General features: G+C 45.9%; 11 protein-coding genes across 11 annotated transcripts; 3 read left to right on the top strand and 8 right to left on the bottom strand.

Annotated features, from left to right (window-relative positions):
* Positions 1-227: 227 nt before the first annotated feature.
* VE01_09333 (uncharacterized protein) lies at positions 228-1,735 on the bottom strand (the record flags this gene model as incomplete). Its single annotated transcript, XM_018278747.2, has 6 exons — positions 1,192-1,735; positions 1,114-1,134; positions 972-1,060; positions 706-909; positions 418-639; positions 228-363 (listed from the first exon to the last, which is right to left on the bottom strand). Exons 1-6 carry the CDS (start codon positions 1,630-1,632, stop codon positions 228-230), a joined length of 1,113 nt encoding a protein of 370 aa, XP_018125530.2. The 5' UTR covers positions 1,633-1,735.
* Positions 1,736-2,118: 383 nt separating this feature from the next.
* On the top strand, positions 2,119-3,165 carry VE01_09332 (uncharacterized protein; the record flags this gene model as incomplete). The annotated part of the gene is made up of 1 exon (XM_018278746.2): positions 2,119-3,165. Exon 1 carries the CDS (start codon positions 2,281-2,283, stop codon positions 3,163-3,165), a length of 885 nt encoding a protein of 294 aa, XP_018125498.2. The 5' UTR covers positions 2,119-2,280.
* Positions 3,166-3,717: 552 nt separating this feature from the next.
* Positions 3,718-5,363, bottom strand: VE01_09331 (uncharacterized protein). Its single transcript, XM_018278745.2, has one exon. The coding sequence runs from the start codon at positions 5,127-5,129 to the stop codon at positions 4,029-4,031; it is 1,101 nt and encodes a 366-aa protein (XP_018125529.1). The 5' UTR covers positions 5,130-5,363; the 3' UTR covers positions 3,718-4,028.
* Positions 5,364-5,816: 453 nt separating this feature from the next.
* Positions 5,817-10,580, bottom strand: VE01_09330 (uncharacterized protein; the record flags this gene model as incomplete). Its single annotated transcript, XM_018278744.2, has 8 exons — positions 10,117-10,580; positions 9,580-10,063; positions 8,767-9,524; positions 8,575-8,659; positions 6,852-7,777; positions 6,294-6,715; positions 6,124-6,233; positions 5,817-6,075 (listed from the first exon to the last, which is right to left on the bottom strand). The coding sequence occupies exons 1-8, from the start codon at positions 10,541-10,543 to the stop codon at positions 5,817-5,819; spliced, it is 3,471 nt and encodes a 1,156-aa protein (XP_018125528.1). The 5' UTR covers positions 10,544-10,580.
* Positions 10,581-11,370: 790 nt separating this feature from the next.
* VE01_09329 (uncharacterized protein) lies at positions 11,371-13,170 on the bottom strand (the record flags this gene model as incomplete). The annotated part of the gene is made up of 6 exons (XM_018278743.2): positions 11,371-11,758; positions 11,814-12,081; positions 12,174-12,545; positions 12,599-12,698; positions 12,753-13,030; positions 13,082-13,170. 6 exons carry the CDS (start codon positions 13,168-13,170, stop codon positions 11,396-11,398), a joined length of 1,470 nt encoding a protein of 489 aa, XP_018125506.1. The 3' UTR covers positions 11,371-11,395.
* Positions 13,171-13,628: 458 nt separating this feature from the next.
* Positions 13,629-14,958, bottom strand: VE01_09328 (uncharacterized protein). Its single transcript, XM_018278742.2, has 3 exons — positions 14,527-14,958; positions 14,229-14,410; positions 13,629-14,173 (listed from the first exon to the last, which is right to left on the bottom strand). Exons 1-3 carry the CDS (start codon positions 14,823-14,825, stop codon positions 13,755-13,757), a joined length of 900 nt encoding a protein of 299 aa, XP_018125507.1. The 5' UTR covers positions 14,826-14,958; the 3' UTR covers positions 13,629-13,754.
* A 332-nt stretch (positions 14,959-15,290) lies between these two features.
* VE01_09327 (uncharacterized protein) lies at positions 15,291-16,721 on the bottom strand (the record flags this gene model as incomplete). The annotated part of the gene is made up of 7 exons (XM_018278741.1): positions 15,291-15,552; positions 15,622-15,844; positions 15,907-15,987; positions 16,043-16,225; positions 16,284-16,437; positions 16,496-16,597; positions 16,668-16,721. The coding sequence occupies 7 exons, from the start codon at positions 16,719-16,721 to the stop codon at positions 15,291-15,293; spliced, it is 1,059 nt and encodes a 352-aa protein (XP_018125499.1).
* An 818-nt stretch (positions 16,722-17,539) lies between these two features.
* On the bottom strand, positions 17,540-18,629 carry VE01_09326 (uncharacterized protein; the record flags this gene model as incomplete). The annotated part of the gene is made up of 4 exons (XM_018278740.1): positions 17,540-17,710; positions 17,763-17,876; positions 17,923-18,293; positions 18,341-18,629. 4 exons carry the CDS (start codon positions 18,627-18,629, stop codon positions 17,540-17,542), a joined length of 945 nt encoding a protein of 314 aa, XP_018125500.1.
* A 1,271-nt stretch (positions 18,630-19,900) lies between these two features.
* VE01_09325 (uncharacterized protein) lies at positions 19,901-22,054 on the top strand (the record flags this gene model as incomplete). Its single annotated transcript, XM_018278739.2, has 10 exons — positions 19,901-20,157; positions 20,228-20,305; positions 20,358-20,564; positions 20,617-20,631; positions 20,690-20,851; positions 20,906-21,008; positions 21,054-21,224; positions 21,283-21,611; positions 21,670-21,852; positions 21,917-22,054. The coding sequence occupies exons 1-10, from the start codon at positions 20,095-20,097 to the stop codon at positions 22,052-22,054; spliced, it is 1,449 nt and encodes a 482-aa protein (XP_018125501.2). The 5' UTR covers positions 19,901-20,094.
* Positions 22,055-22,465: 411 nt separating this feature from the next.
* VE01_09324 (uncharacterized protein) lies at positions 22,466-23,245 on the bottom strand. The gene is made up of 2 exons (XM_018278738.2): positions 22,890-23,245; positions 22,466-22,789 (listed from the first exon to the last, which is right to left on the bottom strand). Exons 1-2 carry the CDS (start codon positions 23,100-23,102, stop codon positions 22,529-22,531), a joined length of 474 nt encoding a protein of 157 aa, XP_018125502.1. The 5' UTR covers positions 23,103-23,245; the 3' UTR covers positions 22,466-22,528.
* Positions 23,246-23,566: 321 nt separating this feature from the next.
* Positions 23,567-24,604, top strand: VE01_09323 (uncharacterized protein). The gene is made up of 2 exons (XM_018278737.2): positions 23,567-23,729; positions 23,783-24,604. Exons 1-2 carry the CDS (start codon positions 23,699-23,701, stop codon positions 24,544-24,546), a joined length of 795 nt encoding a protein of 264 aa, XP_018125503.1. The 5' UTR covers positions 23,567-23,698; the 3' UTR covers positions 24,547-24,604.
* Positions 24,605-24,910: the final 306 nt, after the last annotated feature.

The raw sequence follows: 24,910 nt of genomic DNA, 5'->3' as shown, positions 1-24,910 counted from the left end.
AACACAGGAACTACTTGTACCCCATGTTGTACACTGAAGCGTGGGGTACCTTGGCTAAAATGCCTCGTAACAGACTGCTTGGTGTCTAACAGCACACTTGTCGGAGTGCAAAATTCGGAACTGGCATGCATAGATAATACGACAATTTATGTTCATTCATAATAGTTGAGTGAAGCCAATAATGATGTATTCTGACAATCGTTGGTGTATCCTAGCCTTTCGAAGCTCTATAACTTTGATACAGAGCTAATATACCGATCTGCTCCTTTTAGGATCGTGTATGCCTCAACAGTCATTTCCAGCACTATCTCTGCAGCAGTCTGGTTCTTTTTGTTTACCATCGATGCTCCATATCCCATAGGTCTAATTCAGATACGTTAGCATTAAGCCCTTAAAAAGAGCATGATGATGTTTTACCTTTGTGTTGTCTGGTCAATGATCTCATCAGTTAGCTTTCCCTCCTTCTCTAACCTCTCTAACTCGTAATCTAACACAATGATGCCTTTACTCTGAAGCTCATTGATTTCAGCCCTGCGATTCGTCTCCCAGTCGATGAGATAGGGTGTTGCCATTGCTCGAATCGGGCGGCCGCTCCATAATGTTGTTCTGACAAACGAGTCAAATCCGGCATCGATAATTCTGAGAGAAGGAAAAAGTTGTTAGTCTACAATATAAACGCGATGATAGGTTGAATATGTTACTCACGCCTGCTTGCCACCTTCAGGAGCGTTTGATTCTCTTGCGGTGACGAACCGAGTTCCGACCCAAACGGCTCCAGCACCATACATAAGGGCCGCAGCAATACTCCGACCATCAAACATACCTCCAGCGGCGACGAGTTGTACTGGCTCTCCGGTGAGCGGTGACACGTACCCCTTGCAAGCATCAGCGCAAGCTGGAATTAGAACACTGGTTATAACAGTTAGTTTAAGGAACATAAAAAGGAACCTAGAGCGTGGCCAGGGACGTACCTGGTTGGGATCTCCCCAGTATGACCCCCTGCTTCTCCGCCTTGAGCACAAACCAGATCTGCGCCAACTTCACATGCTTTGTGGACATGCTAATAAATTTATTAGAAAACAGGTGATATGAATTGCTCGATTTACATTATACCTTTGGATGTCCGACCATGTTCTACATACGCAGAATGTCAGTTGTGTGATCGCCGAACACAGGATGAAAATTACTTACCATGTACAATACGCCAGCTGCGTGTAGCTTATCAACAACGGCCTTCGGGGGTATGCCCACGGCCGACACAAAAAGCTTTGCTCCTTCTTCGACAATGATATCAATTAACTCCATTAATTGTCCTCTGGTGTAGTCAACGTTAGTTTTCCGCGCCTTGCCACCAACTTGTGGGATTAGTAGGTCAACACCAAATGGCAGCGACGGGTCCCGAAGTTTGCTTTTAAGGTCTGTAAGAATCTCTCGCAGCGCATCTGGGGTATAGCCTAAGCCACCAACGACACCCAACCCCCCCGCATTGGAAACAGCAGCGGCGAGCTCAGCGCCGGACGTGTATCCCATACCAGCGAGGAGGATGGGTTGCGTGATGCCAAGCATCCGAGTGGCTGGAGTGGTGATTAAGGACATTCTGTTCGTATAATTTAGAGTTGCAAGTTCAGACATCTGGTAAGTTGACAGGAGATCTATCTTCTGATTCTGGTGGGAATGTGCCAGCTTAAGTCTCTTGATCTAGTCGGGCCAGGTATAACTTTTCAATGTATTCCCTTGGCTATGAATACATGTTAGTAAAGACTGCAGGAAGAAAAGGGCATAAAGTTCACTTTCGTCGGCTTCTTTACTTTCTACTTTGGATTAAGGCTGCATTTTACCATCGCCGACTAAATCCCGAAATGTGATCTTCAGTTAAGCTGGACAAATGTCCCTTGTATTCCGCATGACACGGAACTTTCTCCGCGATGCAACACGTTAAAGTGGGGGGATAGCGGGGTAGGAGCATAGAGTTGGGGGCTATACTAAATGGAATTTGAATTCCGAAACCAATCGCGCGCTAATTGGCACCTACTAAGCCTTGATTTAGCGTTGTCATCAGTGAAGTATTGCCAGCGGCCGAGGTTACTAGCGCCCTACGAGAACCCCACTGCAAACACTCCAGAAATTATTATCGAATACTCGCTATATACTTCGAAGCTCACGCAGATAAAAGTTGACTCATCTTCTCATATCCCCTGGTTACTTGGAGAAACTAGCACTCGTTCAGCCCGTGCACGCCATAACAATTCTTGTCTCAGCACCAGCACCCTAACCACCCTTATGAGTGAGGGGCATTCATTACCTTCAACAAGGAACAGTATAATGTTGCAGCCACATTTTGCAACTCCTCCTCCAAGGGTTGCCGATGCTCTAGTGTCGTTCCCGAATCCTTATATCCTTCTCGTCGTTATAAACCGCCCACAGGTCCTTAATTGCATTGGCACGAGAGGAGATCAGGAGTTGACGGCTCTTTTTAGTTGGCTGGATTCTGAGCCATCCCTCCGTTGCGCAGTTATCACGGGCGCTGGGCGTGCATTCTGTGCTGGTGGTGACCTTAAGGAGTGGAATGAACTCAATGCAAAGGGGCAGGTCAAAAAAACCCCCCCCGAGGGATTCTGTGGGCTTTCACAGCGGAGAGGGAAGAAGCCTGTGATAGCTGCTGTAAATGGCCTTTGCTTTGGGGGCGGTTGCGAGATGATCATAAACTGTGATATGACCATTGCAAGCGAAAAGGCGGTTTTTGGTCTGCCCGAGGTGAAGCGTGGCGTCGTTGCTACGGCCGGAGCCCTGCCAAGGTTAACGAGGATTATCGGCCGTCCACGCGCCATGGAGATGGCACTTACAGGGCGGACAGTGAGCGCCCAAGAGGCGGCTGAATGGGGTCTTGTGAATAGGGTTGTAGGCAGTGGAGGAGAAGGAGCTAGCAGTGAGGTGGTTGCTGAAGCAATTCGCTTGGCCAACATGATTGCAGACAATAGCCCCGACAGCGTCATTGTGACTCGCGAAGGGATCAAGATGGGATGGGAAGGTGTGAGCGCCGAAGAGGGCACCCGCATACTCGAAAAAGAATGGTTTTCAAGAATGAACCAGGGAGAGAACATGAAGGAGGGTGTGAGAGCATTTGTAGAGAAGAGAAAGCCTAAATGGGTGGCAAGCAAACTGTAATCTAAGAAACGCGGACGTCATATGCGACATGGGTCCGAAAAAAATAATATACTATATATTAGGTCATATATGCCTCCACCTAATGCAACATGCTGCTATATTCTCGATTGGCACGATCTTGTGAAATCAGGAGTGGAAGCTGGGAAAGAAATACTTTTTTGATGTAGACTAATATTAGAGTAAAAGGAAATAAGAGGGTTAGGCTAATGGATTCGAAATTGGACTAGAGTCTAACTACATTGGTCTATTGCATTTGTTTGCGCTCCTGATGTCGCTATTTCGCGAGCGGATAGGACATATTTAGTCGAGACGTGTGATAGGTGAAAAATACGTTGATTCGAGGCCACGGATGAGTAGCTTTACAATAGGGATCTAACATAGGCCAACGACTTGCGGAGCAGACGACCTCGAGGACAGCGCGTTACTATATTACCAGATTCAGGATGAGCACGAAGCCAAAAAATATTCTTGTGGGAGTACTGTCATCTCGACGCATATCATAAAACCTGAACGATGCCGAATTTTGACGTTAGTTCGAGCAAAAAAAGAGGGTGGAGGGAGTCCTAAGTTTACTACATATTTCTAGGCGACCAAGCGAGACAGGATAGACCAGATGATACTTTATATACCACGTGGAGCCAAGAAGGGCTCATCCACTATCGGTTTTATGGGCCGAGTAAGATGGCCTTCGAGTGTACGAACACGTGTGTTTGATAATGAATTTATAAACAATCTGGCATTGGACCACTCGTATATAAGATCCCTATAACAAGAAGGCAGAGGTATTTCGTTTTCTAAGGGTGTCTACAAGTTCTCATACCTTCACAGAAACTTAATATGTGGCTTTCCCAAAACTATTCATTCTATGCCGCACCGGCACTCTTGAACTCCGGACTAAAAGGGTAGTCGGTATATCCTATAGGGGACTGCTCTACGTAGAACGTGGCCCGGTTGTAGCTATTCAGCTTCAGCTTCTCCGCAATCCGAAACGGCAGATCAGGGTTGGCGAGGAAATTGCGACCAAAGGCAATCGCGATCTTCTTGTCAATGTGTTTGCTAATGGCCTCATTTGCTGACTCCGAGGTGAAGCCACCCGCGAGGATGATGGCATTGCCGCTTCCCCAGAGGTCAATCAGCCAGTCCACCTGTTCGGTACCCTCGATGTCGCCCGCGCCTGAGATGCGCGATTCCACAACATGCAGGTAAGCAATGTCGAGTTTCTTTAGCGCCGTAGCCAGATACGAGAATTGCGGCACTGGGTCGTCCATCTTCATGCCCTGAAAGGGGCTATAGGGGCTTACTCTGTAGCCCACTCGTTGCGATCCTATGGCTGCGGACACCGCAGCAGCTACTTCGATGCCGAAGCGCGCGCGCTTTTCGATGCTGCCGCCCCACCCATCAGTGCGGTTGTTACACTTGTCCTGCAAGAATTGGTCGACCAGGTACCCATTAGCGCCGTGGATTTCAACGCCGTCGAAGCCAGCTTCGATGGCCCGTCTGGCAGCGCTGGCGTAGTAGCCAATAAAAGCCTGGATGCTGTCCTCGTCTAGTGGCTCGGGAACTGCTGCGTCCTTGGCCATCGCGATGTTGCTGCTAGACACAACCTTGTATCCTTCGGCGTTGAGAATATCAGCCTTTGCTGCGCGACCAAGAGCCCAAAGCTGACAATAGATAAAGCTGCCCTGTGCATGGACGGCTTGTGTGACCTTCTGCCACGCCTGCACTTGAGCATCGTTATATATACCTGGCGCACAGGAGAAGCCGCCCGCTTCTGGTGCTATGAATGTGGCTTCGGTGATGATTAAAGTTCCAGGAACTGAAGCCCGTTGTGCGTAGTACTCCACGACCATTTCCAGAGGGACGTGGTTCTCATCGGCACGGTATCGGGTCAAGGGTGCCATGACAACACGGTGCTTCAGCTCCGAATTGCCGATTCGCATGGGCGAGGAGAGTGGTGGTGACATGGCGGCGATGTGGAATGTCGATAACCCTTTTGCCAGGACGTCCTTTTTAAAGAAGGTAAGTGCTCGTACTCGTCGACATCTCTTTATCGAAGGGGGCTTGAGATTACTTCAATGTTCATTAATAATCATTATCAACTACCCTAATTCTTTTCTTTTATCATTACTCATGGCGTGTGGATTGAATTTGTAAGCAAAGGATAATCGTCCTGACCGGCTCGCGAAGCGAAAAGTTGGTCACGACGATTATCAACCGAGCCGTTTCCCCTGACATTTCGTTAGGGGCTAATATTTGTACACCGTCTCTCATTGAAAGCTGAGCACTCTTAAAAGCTTATCTTTTACACATACGTCACTGGCCGGCTACTGCCCGATTTAATCCTAGCCTACCCCGCACTGTGGATGGCGGCACGGTGGAATGTCATTACTCATGCCTCAATATTCGACAAGGTCGTAAACCCGATTTATTCGCTGTGAGAATGAATTTCAGGCTAATCGTGTGCGATCTAACTTGATAAGTGCCATGTAAAGAAAGGGCTGTCGGCCAAATCCCAACCTCGATTTAATCCAGGTGTTATACTGTGTTTGAAAACTAAGCTAGCAGTGTCTAAAACTACATCATGTAAGGACTCGGGACCAACGGTTTGCGCTGTATTTGGGGTCGTGCCTCCACAAGCTAATTGTGAGATCCTACTTATCCTCGATGGCTGCAGCAAATTCAGGAAACCGCTCTTTGAACGGCTCGCTGACGGACCAGCACTCTAGTTTTCGTATGTGTTTTTCAAATAATGGATTCATCATGAGTTCGCCACTACTGTCTGTCTTTGGCATTACTGCGTCTGCTGCATCAAATGGCCAGTTCAGGTTTACGTTGCTGGCATATAGTTCCGAGAAATCGCGGAAGGTGTACTTTGTTGGATTTTGTATCAGAAGATCTCGAATCCGGGGCCTAAAAAATAATGAGACACGGCTTAACGATCCTGCTGAGCGTAGTTACCAAGGTATATTGTCTATCCAGGCTGCATGTGGAACTATGACCTGGAAAATAGTTGGGCGTAGCCATAATGGGAGGCTTTCGAATGTTTCATCTGTAGGGGCGATTTGCCACTACGCAAGAGCCATATGAGATACTTCATCCAAGAATGGAAGGAAGGGGCCTGGACTCACCCGCATAGTAGAGTACATGATATAAAAGAATCCTAACTGCTCCTGAAGCTTGGTATCCTTGAATGTAGAGACAACGTCTGCCATCACTCGAATTGCAGCGTGAGCCGAGCCCTTGAAACTTGGGTTTACTAGGCCCGTTATCGACGGGTTTAGAGGTCCAACTAATACAGATGCTGGTGTTCCTTGGGCTGCAAGAAGCCTCCGGGAAGTTAGAAAATCCAGGAGAATCTGATCAAGTGGACACGTAGCCTCCATATGCTTCGGAAGTATAGTAGACATTGTAATATTTTTGTTTGGTTCAGGATGCGCCCAAGTGAACGGCGGGATTGTTGAGTTACTAGACACCGTTGGACCTTGAGGAGCAGCATGGTTTTTTGACGAGGACATATTTGTCATCACTCCATCGAGATAATCATCTGCAACTAAATAGAAGTCGTTAATGTTATATCTACTTGAATAGGTACAGTGGATAGTTACCGCTCTCAGCATCTCGATATCCAGGGGAGATTGAGTGTTGGGAACTTAAAGCATGAACTAGACTTGTGTTGCTTGACGTACAGTCCGCATCTCGGTTTGCTATAGGCTGCCTACTATTGAACCCATTATAGTAAGTGATATGAGGGTCATGAGATCCATCTGTCGTCGCAATACCGTAGCGTGTGTCCTCTTGTGGCTGGCGTGTCGTTGACGTGAATGATCGGTCGTCTTGAGCTACGTAATCATTGCCGGATGGTGAAAACCCAGCACTTTGTGGCATTGATTCCGTATATGCGCAAGTTTGGGCAGCGGCTTGATTCTCAACGCCCATATCTACATCCTGGGCAATGTTCCCCATAGCGTGTCGTTCATGATCATTGTTTCTAACTCGAAACCATCCTTGCTGTTGATGTTCTCGAACGACATTTGACGTCGGTGTCATTATTGCGTTATATTGCGATGAACATTGGGAAGGATGTGGCCGTGTGCCTTCGATTTCTTTTGCTGCGCACTGCATATTTGATTGCGTACTAGGTGATGGCCAGGCTTTGGTCGCATCGACGAGACCATCGGTCACGGCATGGGTGGCGCTAGAATTTCCCGTCGGATTGTCGCCAGCTGGAGAGGGTTGCAAGACATGATCCACCCCATCCGCGGCGTCGTCAGGCTTGGAAGCCAGCAACAACATCAGAGGGCGAGCAAGTTGCGTGAGCCTCTGCATCTGACTCCTGAGAGCCCTGTTGTCGTCAATCAAGACTTGGAGCTCGCTCGCCTTGGACCCCTCGAGCTCTCGACGCTCTGCCTTAAGCGCCGCAAGTTCGTCTTCTAGCACGTGGATGCGCATCTTGGTGCGCTCTCGGAATGCGCGCTGAGCCTCGCGGTCATTGTCGCGCTTCTTGCGAACCTGCTCCTGTGTGAGGCTAGAGACAGTCCTGACGCGCCGCTTGGACGTAGTAGCAAGAGAAACAGATGTGGAAGGGGAAGGATCAGAACGATGGCCATTGCCACTGTGCATATTAGGATCCATGTGCTGTTATTTGTATGAGATATGTGATCTATGTGTTTCGTACGATGAGCGCCCACAGGTCATGGAACGACCTCGGCCCTTGCTAATGAACTTGGGCAGTAGAGAAATACAGCGCCGACGAGTGGTGAATGACGGTTATCAAAGCCGTGTTCTGTTTTCGTGGCTGTTTCGGAAACAGCAGACGATCATGGAGGGTTGTATTGTATTGTATACCATCAGGTCGCACCTTCGAGGTCTACACACTGCAGCATTTCAAAGCTATGTTGATCTTCAATCTAGGGAAGGGACAGGACAAGGAATCGAGAGGCACTAGTGTGCGGGGTTAGTGCGGGGTTCATGTAGCTGTCTTGGCAATCGTCGGATCGGATGATTAACCACTGAAGATGCGCAATTATAGGCGTATCCTATCATATTTTGCACTTGTAACATTGGTATTCCCCGTACGCTTTGATATACGCTAGGATATCAAATCTCGCAATTATCGATAATTTATCTAGCGGGTTGACCATTAAGTGCCTCACTATCATTGCGATACATTCTCGGTGGCAACATGACTCTCCTCCCTTCCCCTAAGAAGGACACAAAAACAACAAAAATGCTTCATTGTGATACATTCTCATCGTTCTACATAACGGCACATCACACACAGACAGCCACTCTTCGGCCGTCTTAGTTCAACAGCCCGCCCTACCCACGCTTCCTCTAAATGCCAGTTATCAAATACGCCCTCTCTCTAAGAATTTATTCGGGATCTCGACATGCTTGCAGCGCAAATACTCTGCCACGTTCTTGCCTAGCACGTCGTATGTGGAGCTCGAGGACACTCCGCGGTCCAAGTGGTCCTTGAGTAGGAAATGCACGGCTACAGCATACAAGAGTTAGCAGGACCGTTCGTATAAAAGACATACGTAATTAAGAATGACCAAAGTCAGTCATGGCTAGGAGTTTGGGTGAGGCAGCACCACGAACCTTGAATGTTAGGAAGCTCAAACCGCATAATGGGACTTCCTTCGAAGTCGTCGTCCAACATCTTCTGCACTTGTTGGATGGTGAGTATCGAACGTAACCAGTCCCACTCGTCGGTGTTCCGAACGAAGAAGCCCACATTAGCATCTGAACCTTTGTCACCCGACCTTGCGTGCACGACGTAGCCTATCGGTGCAACAGTAGTTGGTCCCCACGAGCCCATAGCTACCGGGTTCGGCGTTTCATACGTCGGTTGCGCGTATAGAAACTCTGCGGTGTCGGTGGGTGGCGCTACCGCGATCGTCTTTTCGGTGAAGGGGAGATGCACCTCATGCTTCACGCTACTCTGTGGAAGCAAGGCAACCCAGTATTCATAGTATGGCTTTGGCAAAGCTTGACGGGCGTCGACAGCAAAGGTCGCCCCTGGATAGCTCTGCATGATCACGTCTGTACAGGGGCGGAGAAAGTTTGACACTGAGAGTGCGCTTTCTTCTTTCGCCTGCGCGAAAATCCTGAAGTCGACGGTTGCGGCGTCTTGGTTCGACGGATTAGACGGGCATGAACCGTTTATGCGGAATTTAAGAGTGTGATAGCGGGAAACATCCAAGGTACTTCGAACCTGTCGCTCAAGGAGTGCTGCTTTCTCCTCGATATCAAGTCCACAGGCAAAGTAATGCACTTCGGCTTGAAAGCCCCCTTTCGCCGTGATACCAACCTTGGTCGTCGGAGGTGGCTTTGTGAAGCCAACGTTGCTCACCTTCCTATACAAGGTATTAGACATAGATATTCATATTTTGGAGCTTGTACTCGACTCACACTCTATCCTGACCCACAGATTCGATTTTTATGTTCGTTAGATCTGCAACTACGTCTGAATTGTAGTAATAAGGTCCTTGTATTTCGTATAAGAGCTGTGCTTTGCAGGTATCGATAGTAACCATGCCGTCACGACCTGACTGCTTAGTAACGATGAAGGTTCCATCAGACTCGATCTCGAGTATGGGGAAGCTGAGACTTAATGACTTGCCCGGCAGGCTCTTAAACCCAGAAAAGTTGCCTCCGGTGACGTAGGTTGAACACTCTAAGAAGTGGCCTGCTACAAACACATGTGCAAGCTGGCTGAGGTCCTCCCTCTGCCACTTATAGGTATAGGCAGCGCAGGCAATACTTGGAGAAGCATCTGCAACTCGGCCGCACAGTACGATATCGGCTCCTGCATTGAAAGCCTCTACTATACCCCAACATCCTAAGTAGCATTGAGCGTACATCGGTTCGTGTCCCCATTCAGAAATATTCTTGCCTTGTAGAAGAAATTAGTCGCGCGTTGTCGATCCGGTGAGGAACAATACTCACCAGTAGTAAGGCTTCGAAATGACTCTCCCGATTTTATGGCCTCCTGCACAACATCTATCACTTCATCACCACCCACCCACGCAATCTTTAGATCCAAGCCTTTATTCTTGACCATTTCTGACAGCGCATGGTATAGCTTCTCAGTATCACTAGCTCCAGCATTGACCGCAACCTTGATCTTGTTAGCAACCAATGCAGCAAGGGCTGGTTCGATGGATTCGAGAAAGCACTCCTCGAATTCAGAGCTTAAGGAGTTATTGTTGACTTTTGAGCCCCCTCGCGTGGTCATGTTATACTCGGACATCCAATCGCCGACAATGAAGTCGACATCTTCGTGGCGGGCAAGATCGGCAAATCCGCCTCTGCGGTCCGTCACAGAACCAGAAGCAGAGGCAATGCGAAGAACTTCTCGATTTATAGCAGGCATAATGTAGAAGACTTATGGGACTATTATGAAAGTCGGGTGCGATTTACAGGATTGAGACAAATATATGGGGGGAATGAGCATTATATGATGGGCAAAATCCGACCGGTGCCGTTCCAAACACATTTCCTCCATACTGCAATCCCGCTTCTCCAACCTTGAGAGTGGCGGTCATGCTTTCTAGCACTGGTATGTATTGAATCAGTTGTGCCAGGGCGCCAGTCTTCCATACCCCGCGGAAGTGCAGGTCCAGGCCGCTCAAGTCGCATATGATGATGCCTAGAAGGGCGGTAGGGATTAAATTTCCATGGTGGGAAGGCAACGGGATTGGTGCTCCTGGCATTAGGTTTTAAGCTGGACCATGCACTCTGCGTGGACAAACGGCCTTCGGCATATTGTTGAGGCAGATTTTTTGAGGTGCCTAATGGCATTAATTGGTGAAGCGGAGATCGGCATAGGGGTTGCATAGACCACGTGGGCCGTGCGCCTGGCTTGGAAACTAGGCATGAGTAATGGCAATGTACAGACAGAAAAAGAGGAAACCTTCATCACTCGCCTTCATAACCCATGCACTAACGACACTAACACTATCTAGGATTTCCAGGGTACGTAAGGACATGCTGATGGAAAGTCGCAGCAAACTTGCATAATGAGGCAATTGGGATTTGAGGAGACCTCCCAAACTGCCTATTTGTACACACTCTAGCGCGGCGTGCCAAACCATTTTAGCACGAGCAGGTTACATGTAAGGTAGTAACTTATTTCCAATGCTACCATAATGCTAAGCTAATACAGAAAAAATGAGACGAATCTAAAATATCCCAGACATTATGTGATGAGTTGGAGGTATCTATTTTAATACGCCAAGTTGATTAAAACCGTTTTAGGCTCAGTGTAACAGCGCAGGGCAGCTGAGCCTTGTTCGCGGCCTATTCCACTCTCCTTGGTTCCACCAAACGGGCAAGAGATGTTAATGGTGCTGATACAGTTTATGCCAACGACGCCTGAGTCAAATGCAGAACTCACTCGGAGGGCCCGATTGATGTCTTGAGTAAAGACACCAGCCATTAATCCGTATTTGCTGTTGTTCGACTTGGCGACAACCTCTTCTTCTGTTTCGAAGCGGTTGATGACCACGACTGGTCCAAATATTTCATCTTTGTAGATGGTGGCATTTTCCTTCGTGTCCACGAATATAGCAGGCTGGATGAAAAATCCCTTGTCCTTGTTAGCAACACTCGCTGTCATGACAGGACACATTGAAGTTATGTACCTTGCCTGTGGTGCCTCGACCACCTTGCAGCAGTGTGCCCTGTTTTTCACTTTCTGCTGTGGTAATCATGGATACTATGCGATCATATTGAGCCTTGTCGATCACAGGACCGAGGCTTGTGTCCTTGTCCTCCGGATCACCCATCTTCTTGGCAGTAAATTTTTTTCCATAGAGCTCCAAAAAACGGTCATAAATTCCGGCCTGACAGTAAACTCGTGACGGAGCAAAGCAGATTTGTCCCGAGTTGACAGTCATGGTGTTGACGCACCTGTTCGGGTGTTAGACCACGACCATCGAAGCTAATTACGAAGGTTCTTGAAAAATCTCTTGAAGAAGCCAAAACAAAGACAAAGTACCCACCATTCAGTCGCATTTTCCAAGTTAGCATCATCAAATATGACAGCCGGACTCTTCCCACCCAGCTCTAGAGTAACTCTCTTCAGATTACTTTGTGCTGCCAGGATCTGAACAGTCTTGCCTGTCTGGACACTTCCCGTAAAGCTGACTTTAGCCACATTCATGTGACTGGCAAGAAGTGCTCCTGTACTTCCATCACCACTGAGAACTTGAAACACTCCAGGTGGAAATCCTGCTTCGATGATTAACTTTCCTAGGGCTGCTGCCATTAACGGAGTCTTCTCGCTAGGCTTCAGGATAAAAACATTGCCAGTGGCTAGTGCTGGTGCAGCTTTCAGTCCAACTGACGCAAGTGGACCATTCCAGGGAATAATTCTAGGCCCCTAATTAGTTCACTGCTGTTTGGAGCCGAGGCAAACAATTCTCACCCTGCCACAACTCCCAGCGGCTCATTGCGCACAACCTTGTAGAACCCATCATCTTGAGGGAAAGATTCACCAGCGAATTTATCAATCCAACCAGCAAAGTCTTGTAAATTACAGTCAGCGACGCCATTCTCCAAGCGGATCTGCCATGACTTACATCTGAAGTTTTCAACAGCAGTTTGTATCTCCCCTTGGCCAAATGCCAAGTATGGGGCTCCGAGAGTGAGTCTGGTCAGAAAGCCCAATTCTTCCTGATCGCGTTCGAGCAGGTCGGCAAACTTCAGCAACAGTTGTCGTCGCGCCGTCCCCCGCCAAGCCCGCCATTTTACAAATGCAGCATTTCCCGCTGCGACAGCAGCATCCACATCATGCTCTCCAGCCACGGGAATCTGATCGCTGACAAGCTCTTCAGTGATGGGATTATAAACCGATATTCTGTAAAAAGGTGAGCAGTGTATCAGAACTGTCATTTTAATCAAAACTTACTTTTGTGGATTTTGGCAGTTAACATATTCGTTGTTAATAAACAACTGGGTGATAATTTTCTGTTTGTCTTGGGGCACTGTTAATAGCATCGTAACAAATTTACTAATTTGAAATGTAGTAAGAACGATTAAAATGGGTTATTGTAATTAAGATTCTACAGCATATGGCCTAGTATTTAGTTCTTTTAAATCATAGACTTGCTTCTAAAATTCCTAGCTTTAGTAGCCTGAGTCATGCCATTTGCTTACTCTTATTAGCTAAAGCGCAAATCACTCTAATTGAGCAGGTGGTCAAATAAACCCCTGTTGCATTTTATGCACATGTAGCATCGTCAAAGATTACTCTGCTCACCTATTTGTCAGCACTATTAATCCAATTCCCGTGCATGGAAGCAAGTAGTTCCAGGGTGTTTAGTTTGACGATCTTTCGGGTAGGCCCAGGGAAGTTCTAAAAGGATTTCTTCACGCGCACAAGCACACAAAAGTAACTACTTGGTGTTTCGTTGTGGTAGTATCAGACAACTCGAACACTAAAGTCAAATGAGATCATGCTCTGTATTTTTTTATCTAGTAATTCTCAAGGCGCTTAGGTTTGTTACATGTAAAAAAGCAACCGCTTTGCCCTTCTAGAAAATTAAGCTACAAACGACGGATCTCCTTGCTTAAAAAGTATATTATCTTAAGTAGGTAGGTATGTCATCAGCATCTGGGTAATCAGTACTCCTTGCTATGTCTCCTAGCGACTTAAGGATGCCTAATGTCTCTTCACACTTTGCTTGCATCACCTGAACTGCATCCGAACCAAGAGGAATGCGCAATGGCAATCTCGGGAAATTCTTTAGCGGGCCTTCGCGCCTGACAACGTCTAGTATCCGCTCGACAGCCAGCTCTGGGTCGCCCGGCTGCTTACCACTTGTCTCCTGATGGCGGTGTCTCAGTTCTTCTGAAATTCGCTCATAGTCTTCTATTGGATTGTCTTTTTTATTTTGCTTCCGTGCGGCATTCAATATGTCAGTTCTGAACTGCCCAAGAACCATCAGAAATGTCTCGATGCCGAGATGGACGGTCTCCTTTTCTAAACACTCCACGGCACCTATAGTTACGAGTTAGTAATAATTATGTTGTCAGCGAAGGAAGAGTTTACGCACCTTCTAACGCAAATTTGGAGCTGGAATACGGCCCCCCCGCGCCTACGCCGTGCCATGCCGCAATACTGCTCATAAACACAAGAGTGCCCGATTTTTGCTCTCGCATCGTAGGTAGCACAGCTCGAGTGAGATTCAGCGCCCCGAAAACGTTTGTGTTAAACTGTGCGGTAGTTTCTTCGTGGCTGTTCAAGCCTCAACGGTTAGCTGTGACCTTATTATTCCATGGAAAACTGATAGGATGCGCTTGATTCAACGACACAGTAACTGGCACGTTAAATCAATCAGCGAAGGAACTTACGATATCTCTTCCCAGACTCCTGGCGCAACATACCCCGCATTGTTGACCAGCACGTCGATTTGTCCGAACTTGCTAATGATACTACGCACAATATTGTCGAGTACAGGTTGCGGCGATGTAATATCCAGCTCCATCGTAGTTAGGTTCTTGTGAAGGTCAAGTTCTGCCAAGGCAGAGGGTCTCCGGGCGGTAGCAATTACTCTATCTCCACGCGCGATTATGGCTGGAACCAAAAGACTCCCAAAGCCTGACGAGCAGCCCGTCACAAGCCAGACACGAGACGAGGAACGTTGAGCCATGTCTACTTCGATAATAGCATCTCCCTCGATAATTGTTTCTTGCCAAAACAGATGTCAAACAGTCCCTGCTAGAGTTTATGTGCTCTGGGGCGGGATTAGCAATGCCGTTGGCTCCGTAAGTTAAGAAGCTAAGTATTTGCAGTCGAGGGTTTCGAGGGTTTGGAGGACCTGAGTCATGCCATAACTCTGCCAAGACTGCATCCACTCACGGGATTCTGTGGGCCAAATTCAATTACTTATCGCAGGAACTACAGATGTACAGCCTTACTTGTTCTCAGCGCCCTACTCCTACTGGACTCATCTACTAGGAGCATCGCGAGCGTGGAATAATGGGTCTAGAAGAACGGGTCTGGTAGATTTATTTTGAGTATCTGCATCTACATCTATACGCGGCGTGGCGTCGGTCCCATCCCAAATATACGCCATGTAGCCACCGAACTATTCCCACGCTGTAAATTCGACGACTTATTCCCAGACTATTGCGAAGCGTCCCGCATTTTGACCTTTCGACATCAAATCGACGATCTCGTGGATATCGTCCAAATCTTTGAAAGTCGTCATATGTGGGTTTATTTTGTTATCGTGGCTGAAATAAATTGCTGCGCTCATCCTATCTGGTGTTCCGCTGCTCGCGCCTTTGATCCTGTATCTTCCAAGGAGGATATCTAAAGCGCTAATTGACAGGTTTTTGGGTGGGATGCCTACAATCATCATGAGGCCGTTGACGCTGCAGAAGAAGCATTAGATACCGAGAGAAATTGTCGTATAGTGGACTGGACTCTAGAGGGAGGCTTACCGTAAACATTTTGGGGCTTGCTCATATGCTGCTAAAGCAGCACTAAAAACGATGGCAGCGTGACAGCCTCCTTGGGTCTTCTCCTTGATTTTCTCCAGGTATGTACTATCAACCATTGAGTTGTAAATAAGATCAGCGCCTAGAGATCGTGCGTTTGATAGTTGAGCATCAGAGATATCAATAGCAACCACTCTATAGCCCATTGCCTTCGCATACTGAATACCTGTCACGGATGAGTATCAGTTTTTGTGGTCTTGCTAGAAAGCACTCGTGGAGAAAACATACCAAGATGCCCAAGGCCTCCACATCCGATCACTGCAACCCACTGGCCCTTCTCTAGGTCACACTGGTCGACTGCATGGTATGCTATCCACCTAATCAGTCCTAAACGTGGTAAACTATATTTTCGGGTAGTTATCACCTGTAACACCAGCGCAGAAGAGTGGTGCGGCAGAAACCATATCAATACCATCAGGCAGGACCATGGCATTTCGGTAATCCGAGACCGAGTAGTCCGCAAAATGGCCAGCAGTGCTGAAGCCGTGCATAAGACCAGTTCCCTCTTGACACAATAGATTGTGGATCTTGCATGCTTCACATTTGTCTATAGCAGTCGTCAGTTCGAGTAACTATCGTGTGCACTTATACATAGAGTCACCTACAACACGCGTAGCTGCAGCCAAGGCAACCAACTTTGTCCCCGACGCTGAAGCCCGTTGTCTTGCTGCCCACTTCCACTACGACGCCAGTATTCTCGTGGCCAATCGTGACATCTTCGGTTGTCGCAGGCTCAGCAGTGCTATCCCAAAAGAGCATCTATAATTAGACTTAAGTAAGCCCCATCGCTTTGTTCTATGGAAGTGAATCAACTCACCAGATCTGAATGGCACAGTGATGCACATTTGTTTTTGATCAGAATTTCATGGGGCTTGCATGATGGGATTGGGATCCTATTAACGGTGATTTTCTTTGTGACCTGTTGTGCCCAAAACATGGTTATTAGTATATATATTCTTTTCGCTAGAACTCTAAAATATGGCTCTTACAGTGTTGAACTGAGCCGCCCTCATGATGCCGTTATGTCCAACTTCGTGAGGCATTTTGGATTTGGTCTATCGGGGCAATCGTTCAACTTTTTGTGGTGCTTCAACTTTATGGTGTTAAAGAAATTAAACTATATGAAACAACAAGAAAGTGTCAGGTATAAATAAAGCCTAAGAGAAAGTAGATTTCGGGGCCTATGGCTCATATGGAGAGTTAAAGAAAGAAGGGCGGGATAGAAATATGTCAATCAAATAAATTTGAGTCAGGTAAGTGTTAACAAGGGTTCCGTACATATTACCACCAGCTTTACCGTAATACCATAAAAACTTAGCCAATCTTATTTTACTCTAAAGCTTCAAGTCGATGTAATTATGGCTTGACTCAGGGCACAATTGGCGCAGATGTCACGCCCCACACCATTACAATGGTGCGGAGATAAACAAGCCATGGCATGACCGATTGGTACGCCAGCTTTCTCCACAGCAACAAATCCTCTTAAGAAGTCTCCCTTTACTAGTCAAGATATACGGATCAGATTTAAATCTCCTTGGACAGCAGCCATTACGTCATAAGTGAGATCGAATCGGTCAGCAGATTGCTGAAGCACAGTCACTAAGTGCCCAACTTCAGCCAAGCACACCTTCATAGCAAACTAAACTGCATTACTCGAGGAGTTAGATACTGTTGTATTAAACTTTTTGCCTTAATATTTTAGTTCTCATATTTTCGTTGCCTATCTATACCAAAAAAAATGTATAACACTAGACATACGTGTTGAATCTATGCTATTATATAGCAGAGAAAACAGGAAGTACACAGTCTTGTTTGAGTTGACAAGCTAGCCAGGGCGATGATGGCAGGCCCGTAGATACAATCAAACTATCTTCTCGACCTCAAGTGTAGTCATCTTGTTAGAATCTGAACTTCTCCTACTACCACCCTTATTTGCATTTGCGACAACGTCATCGAAACGTGATTTGATCCGCTCCTTAGCTTCAGCATTTGCGAATACGTAGTCTATCTCCTCTAAAGTCTTGCCATTTGTCTATAACATCGCATTAGCAACGGCCTAATTAAAGATATTGGAGGCTCTATACCTCAGGTAGACAGATCCAGATAAATGGGATGCAAAGCATGTTCATAATACAAAAGAGAATGTAGAACTTCCACCCCGCGTTGCGGATCGCAGTGGGTGTAATCAGCACTATGACCTTTGGTAGTTAGCAAGATGTCAGACTGAGCTCGCAGAAGACTCACAAATGTCCACATCCACTCCGAGAAAGGTCCAATAGCACTACCAATATGCCGCAAATGCAGTGGTGTGATTTCGGGCGCAAGCAACCATGGAATCGAGTTCCAACTCATCCCAAACGAGATTTCATAGCATAGGAGCATGGCAAGTGCAAGCTTGCTAGTGGCTGGAGTGTCTAGAGCAATGCTTATGGTAAAGACTACCATTGTCGTGGTAAGAGCGATTGAACCACAGAGTAACATAGGTCGTCGCCCATATCTATCAATCAACCACATAGGAGGGAATGTACCAGCCCAGAAAGCGATCTGGATAAAACCGGCAACAAGACTGGCTGTTTCACGATCAAAGCCAACATTAACCTCGAGAACGATTGTCACTTTGCACAGTTAAAGAGAGCTCCTTTAAAAGGAAAAATATACGCACCATAGAATGCAATGACATTAATGCCAGTGAATTGTTGCATCATTTGAATCAAGAAACAGAGAACGAGCCGCCGGTAGTTCTTTAAATCTGTACGGTCGTAGAAAATGTTCTGCCACCGGAAAGGCTCTTCTATCGTTTCGATTTCCAGGGCTGCCTTCATTTCACCCTTGATCATTCGCACTCTTGGATCGTCTTCTCTACAAGACATTAATCTCGCAAGGACTTGAATTGCCTCAGCTTCTTTGCCCTGGCTATAAAGCCACCTTGGAGTCTCGGGCAAAAATGGCATAGTAGCCAATGTGATGAGCGCAAAGACAATCTGAAATGCAATGGGAAGTCGCCATACGATCTGTCGCCGCTTAAGTTAGAACTCTTCTTAGTAACTGGAGAATAATGGGAGATCTTGCCTCTCCAGTCATGTGTTTGACTGTTCCATAGTCAAGCCAATAAGCTACCACAGTCCCAAACTAGACAAGTATAAGCAAAAATAAGTACTCAGATACTTTGCAACCTACAATAACCACCGACAGCTGTATTGCTATCATTCTTCCTCGTCGGTTACTCTTTGCCATCTCTGAAACATATATTGGGATAGTAGAGGTATTGATCCCTAAACGAGATCAGAAATGTACCAACAACAGCGCGAGGAAGAATTCTAACAGTACCATTACCAACACCTGAAATTATCCTTCCAATGATGAGCTGAACAGCGCCATAAGTGGACGCTTGCAAAATGGCACCAACGACCATGATGAGACTTCCCCCTATAATGGATCTTTTTCGTCCAAAGCGACTACCATACAAGGCAGAAAGGACACATCCTACTAAACAACCAATGTTATACAGGGCCACAATGGCGCCTAAATATCCTTCATTAGGATTGCCAATAGCATTCAAAAAGCTAGGCTGCGTTACTAGCCCACCAAGAACGCCCTGATCATAGCCAAAGAGCAGATAGCAACTCCCTGAAGAAATGGTAATTGCAACCACCAAAGGCCGTCCGCGTAAATGAAAATGCATCGGTTTCTGTTTATGCTTAACAATAAAAAAGCAACGAGAATGTTGTGAGAAGCGGGATATTGTAATGTTTAGCCGCTCTTTAAACTAAGGAGCCAAAACATTATAAGTGTCACAAATTACCCCACACAACTAATCTCCACTACTACTAAACGCTATTTATGGCGACGGCCAAGCTCGAAATTCGATAGCTAGGCATTTGAGCACTGACGCTATGGTCTAATTTAACAGTAGGGCTAATCGTAACCTAGTTTACTCTAGGATATAATGGGGTTAGACGTTACTAATTAGCCATTAGTCATGTCTACACTAATGGAAAATATTTGCTGTGCCAAGTGACAGCTCGGGACTGTAATTCCGACGTGAGAATGCCCCACATTCTAAAATCTGGGGTACTTACTTGCTAGCCTCCACACAAAGTATAGTGCTAAGGTCAGCCAAGATCTAGAGACGCCACTATGTATGGCCTGACTCATGATAGACGCAGTTGCCTATACCTGAAATTAGTTGCCATTGCAGATGCTTAAATTCGGTAGCCGACATCCTGGGTTTCTAAACTACTGCACTAACTTCACAACATCGTGGGGAAACCTGGGGTATGAGAAGCTAAAATTAAAAGAAACAGTACTAGACTTCTTATTGCTATATAAAAAGGCTCTTAATGACACCTCCATAAATTTGTACGAGTGAGAACTTCGTTTTGCACAACACCTGGAATTTATCCCCTTTTTGCTATCATGTTCGAATCAAAAATTAGAGGTAAAACCCTCAAAAGAATAATGGCAACTTGCTGTGCTACTGTAAGTCTCCTCGCGCAAGCATCTTCAAATTGCCCATAAGAGGGAGAATCTAGCCACTAATTGCTTATAGTCTTTCTGCATGTATGGCTACGACGCAGGTGTCCTTGGAGGGGTTCAGACTACTGAGCCATTTCATAGAGCAATGGGAGTAGGTGCTTACTCTAAAAGCATTGCGTTGGTCTGCTAATGCTTATTTCTAGTATCCAACTGGGACATATGTCATTCCCATGATTGCATCTTCTTACACACTTGCTGCTGCTGTCTGCTCCTTGATGGTTACTATGGTTGGTATGCCCCTTGGTCGCCGCAACTGTATCCTCCTGGGCAACCTACTCGTCATTATCGGAGCTAGCCTTCAAGCGTCATCGTGGTCAGTTGCTCAGATCATTGTTGCACGCATAATATGCGTAAGTTGTTTTGCGTGCTGTATTACTATGAAGCTTGCTAATTGAATTTCAGGGCTTTGGCATTGGGGTATGATCGTTCATATTCTTCTCACTCTACAGAACACGATATTGACTCTCGTCATTAGTTCATCTCTTGTTCAGTTCCGACGTATCAGGCCGAAATGAGCACTGAGATTAAAGAGCGCGGGCCACAAGTCGCTGTGACCTGCGTTTTCCTCGTTGCGGGTGCAGCACTTGCATATTGGGTTGATTTTGGTTTTACTAGTATGACCAATCAAGCCTCGTGGGTAAAGCGGACCTCTCTAGGTAAAGTAAACATTGATTACTAACTTGGATTATAGAGACTACCAATTGGATTTCAGATCATTTTTGCTATCATCGGTAGTGTTGGCATGTTCATCCTGCCCGACACTCCTCGATGGTATTACGCCAAGGGATATATTAGTAAAGGGGATGATGTGCTTTGTCGTCTTTTCGATGCTGACATAGACGACCCAGCTGTCCAAAGCACAAAGCAAGATATCATTTCTAGCATCAAGTTAGAAGAGGATAATAATAGCGACTTTAATATTCTCGACTTGATCTGGGACCGAAGCTATCTTCGTGCTGGTCGACGCATTCGTATCTCTTTTATGATTCTTGCGCTCCAGCAGATGATGGGTAAGCGCATCCTCATAAGCATTATAGTAAGAATTAATTGCTAATCGTGACCCTCTAGGCATCAATCTGTCTGTGTACTATAGTACTGTGATTTTTGCACAAGTCGGCTTATCACCTTTTCTTACGAAGCTATTAGCAGCAATTATGAACACCCTGTTTGCTGCTGGGACTATACCTCTCGTCTACACTATTGAGAAAGTTGGGAGGAGAAACGTCATGTTATATTCCGCCATTGTGCTCACCATCTGCATGTCTATCTTTGTGGCCATGATTAGTCTGCCTAATCCCTCAGCTAGTACACAGTGGATAGCTGTTGCTGCGATATTTGTCTACAATATCGTCTTTGGATATGGCTGGATTGGTGTTTGCTGGCTTTATGGTCCTGAAGTGAGGCTTTTATTTTACCTGAGTCTTTTAGAGATACTATGCTAACATTACATATTAGATTGCACCACTTAAACTACGCCATGCTGGTGCTGCAGCTGGTGCATTTGGGGAATGGCTCTTCTCTTTTATCACCGTATTTGCTGGCGGTATTGCGCTTGAAAATGTCGGTTGGAAGATTTGGCTTTGGATGGCCTTATCATGTGCTGCTGCCGTTCCATTTGTATGGTTCTTATGTCCCGAGGTATGTCAAAATATTAATAATATATTTTACTCTGAAAACCTGCTAACAAACTTTCCTCTTGTAGACATCTGGCAAAACTTTAGAAGAAATTGACTTTATCTTTACTAAAATCGGCAGTCAGAACAGAGATCCTACCAGTGGGAACCTCACTAGCCATGATCTCACGGAGAAGGTGACCGTCACAGTGGTTGAGAAAGTATAGTGTTTTGAAAGACTAAATTATATACAAGAGATCGAGAGTGGTTTTTTGTCTGTTTTGGCATAAGTAATTTGAAGCATGTTAGCTTTTTATGAAGGAAAAATATTCCATACTACCTATTACCTTCAACTCCGCCGTTTTCATGGGTTCTTTGCTCTCACTCTTCTTAGAATTGTAACTTGCGTATTTCTTTGAAATCAAGCCAATGATAAATGAACCGCAGGTGTGTCCAATCTTTGACAGTAAACATACTAAGTACTTCTAACAATCTACAAGTTGTATATATATCCTTCATTTGGGTATCTACACACAGATACGGTAGAATGCCATTGTTGCGTGCCTCTATGTAATCCTAATTTTGCGCAATATGGTCACATTAAGAATTCCCCTTGACAGTGTATATGATTTGCAATTCTCGTCTTGTCTCAATGACTATCTAACATGATGCTAGTAGTTTTAATTCATCTTTTCACTTATCTACCTAACAAAGCCATCTTTACCACCCATGATCTTTGACGCATCGCCAACAATTAGGTTCTCATAACCAACCATATAGGTCATAGGCAAGGCCATGAATCTGTCACAATCTGCACTCAGCGCCGCGGCATACTCTTTGCTGTTGTAAAACGCGAGCCAATCGTCCCATGTGCGGACCCATAGTTGCGCACAGCCATCATATTCAAGAACATTTTCTCCAAGACTTGCAGCTCGCGCTTTCATTTCTGGCGTTTGGTGATGCTGTATAGACGTTAGTATGTCATGGAGAATTGGGAATTTTAAGGCTATTTTGTGGAAAGAGCCAGGCACAGCTAAATAACGAGGATTGGGGGACACGTACTTGAGCATATCGAACAATGTGATTTTTGAATGCTTGTGTCGCAATGGCTAGATCAGCATGGACTGTCTGCCAATGGCCGAAGAAGGCATCATAGTCGATGGAATCAATCTTTTTGAAAAATACGGATACTTTGATGCATGGCTGGAAATTCGGCTCAGAGTCATAGCTGAGCTTAACATTGGCAAACTGGTGGTCAATCTTCTGCCAAGGCATATTTGCGGCTTGATTGCGGAGCTGAAGTTGGAGATGCGTTGAAAAATACTAATTGTCTAAAGCTGGAAGAGGTTCTTTTTATTTGGGGTAGAAGAGCGGAGTACGCAAATGAGTCTGTTATATAAACATCATTCATTTGAGACTGTGGGGCAATAACATTTGGTAGCTGGTATACTATGCATGCGTTGGGTATCTACTTCCCCTCGCGTAGACTCTCTTACTAAAAATCCAAAGTTGACACTGTGGAGCTACGCACTTGTCCTAAAGGGACCTGCCTGGCTAACTCAATTTAGGGCTCGAGATTCTTAGTTGATGGAAGCAACAAACTTGGGGCCTGCCACGAGTACGATATTAGTCATGGTTGGCATGACTCAGTTCGCCATTTGCCCCCCTCGCGTAGCTTCGCTCCCCATGGGGTAAGTCATGGTAAACTGCAACGCAATACATAAATGTACTCTATAGAATTTATATAAATCACATATATGTTTGAAATATGTCAAAATTAGATACAAATTAGTTGCTCGAAGTTCTAAATATTCTATAGAATACATCCGTTTTTGCTCATTCATTTCCGCCTCGTACCACAATACCCTAACATGGCTGGCGTCGCACTGATTACTGGGGGAGGTAAGCAGCTCATCAAAGACTGTAGTACCTAATCATGACTGACGCCTTGGCAGCATCTGGAATGGGACTTGCAGTTGCAACGTCTCTTTCAAAGAAAGGCTGGACGGTCAACATCGCCGATCTGAACGTGCAAAGGGGCGAGGAGGTAGCAGCAGAACTGTCGGGCTCCTTCTTCAAAACGGATGTCAACAACTACGCATCCCTGTCAAACACGTTTGATCAGGTGTTCAGGAAATATAATAGTCTGAACTTCGTCTTTGCAAATGCAGGCGTCGGAGAGCGAAAGAACTTCTATGCAAAAACGGATGCGATCTCAGGTCCACCAACCGAGCTGGATTTCATCATCGATATAGATCTTAAATCCGTCATCAATTCCGCCTACCTTGCACAGCATTACTTTCGTAAGAACCCTAAGGGAGAACAAGCCTGTCTCATTTTGAACTCTAGCATCGCGGGCATATACCCTGTTCGGTTCTGCCCTATATATACTGCTGCAAAACACGGGGTCGTCGGATTTGCTAGGGCTATCTCTCGCCACTTCTATGATAATGATGGCATTAGGGTTAACACTCTGTGTCCTGGAAACGTCAGGACCAACCTGTTCGAGAAGAATGAATGGGATGCTTTTGACAATGAATGGATTGAGTTGTCACAGATTGTAAAGGTCGTGGAATTGATGCTCTTTGATGAGAAGATGCAAGGACAAGTTATAGAAGCTGCGCCCGAAAATTACTATGTCATTGAGCCACTGACGTACAATGATCCTAATGTCAAACGTACGCTTGATGGAACCGTTGTGGATTCTATTGGGAAATAAGTTGTGGGAGACATATCAGAATAGTGCTATAAATTAAGTCAGTAGACGCAAATCTGTACTATCTCAACCTAATCGTTTTCATCATGTTGAACATGTCAGAAACACAACTAAAGCACGGATCTTATTTGGTGCAGTTTATCATAAGCGCGGCAAAAATACCTAGTCTGATAAACTTATCTATGCATTCATATACAACTCTATGCTACGTTTTTTTGTAGATGTAATAAATCACTAGAAAGTACAGACTTGCAAAACCCTTTGGTATCGTAGTGGTTTTCCATCGGAACAACAGTGGAGATTTGAACACAGGACACCGGCTATAATCTTGTGGGGCGTCGTTGGATTATGGCAACGGAACATGAAT

The sequence above is a fragment of the Pseudogymnoascus verrucosus genome (assembly GCF_001662655.1).
Source record: "Pseudogymnoascus verrucosus strain UAMH 10579 unplaced genomic scaffold scaffold_75, whole genome shotgun sequence".
Classification (NCBI taxonomy): domain Eukaryota; kingdom Fungi; phylum Ascomycota; class Leotiomycetes; order Thelebolales; family Thelebolaceae; genus Pseudogymnoascus; species Pseudogymnoascus verrucosus.
Note: the sequence above shows the minus strand (reverse complement) of the source record. Positions and strands in the feature narration are given on the sequence as shown.

Bases quoted from the DNA above. Each gene is read 5' to 3' on its own strand.
- VE01_09323 (XM_018278737.2), top strand. From the start codon at position 23,699: ATGGCTGGCGTCGCACTGATTACTGGGGGAG. The intron at 23,730-23,782 runs GTAAGCAGCTCA...ACGCCTTGGCAG, and splicing joins CGCACTGATTACTGGGGGAG to CATCTGGAATGGGACTTGCA.
- VE01_09331 (XM_018278745.2), bottom strand. From the start codon at position 5,129: ATGTCACCACCACTCTCCTCGCCCATGCGAATCGGCAATTCGGAGCTG.
- VE01_09324 (XM_018278738.2), bottom strand. From the start codon at position 23,102: ATGCCTTGGCAGAAGATTGACCACCAGTTTGCCAATGTTAAGCTCAGC. The intron at 22,790-22,889 runs GTACGTGTCCCC...ACGTCTATACAG, and splicing joins ACATTGTTCGATATGCTCAA to CATCACCAAACGCCAGAAAT.
- VE01_09328 (XM_018278742.2), bottom strand. From the start codon at position 14,825: ATGGCTCAACGTTCCTCGTCTCGTGTCTGGCTTGTGACGGGCTGCTCG. The intron at 14,411-14,526 runs GTAAGTTCCTTC...AGGCTTGAACAG, and splicing joins GGAGTCTGGGAAGAGATATC to CCACGAAGAAACTACCGCAC. The intron at 14,174-14,228 runs GTGCGTAAACTC...TCGTAACTATAG, and splicing joins CTCCAAATTTGCGTTAGAAG to GTGCCGTGGAGTGTTTAGAA.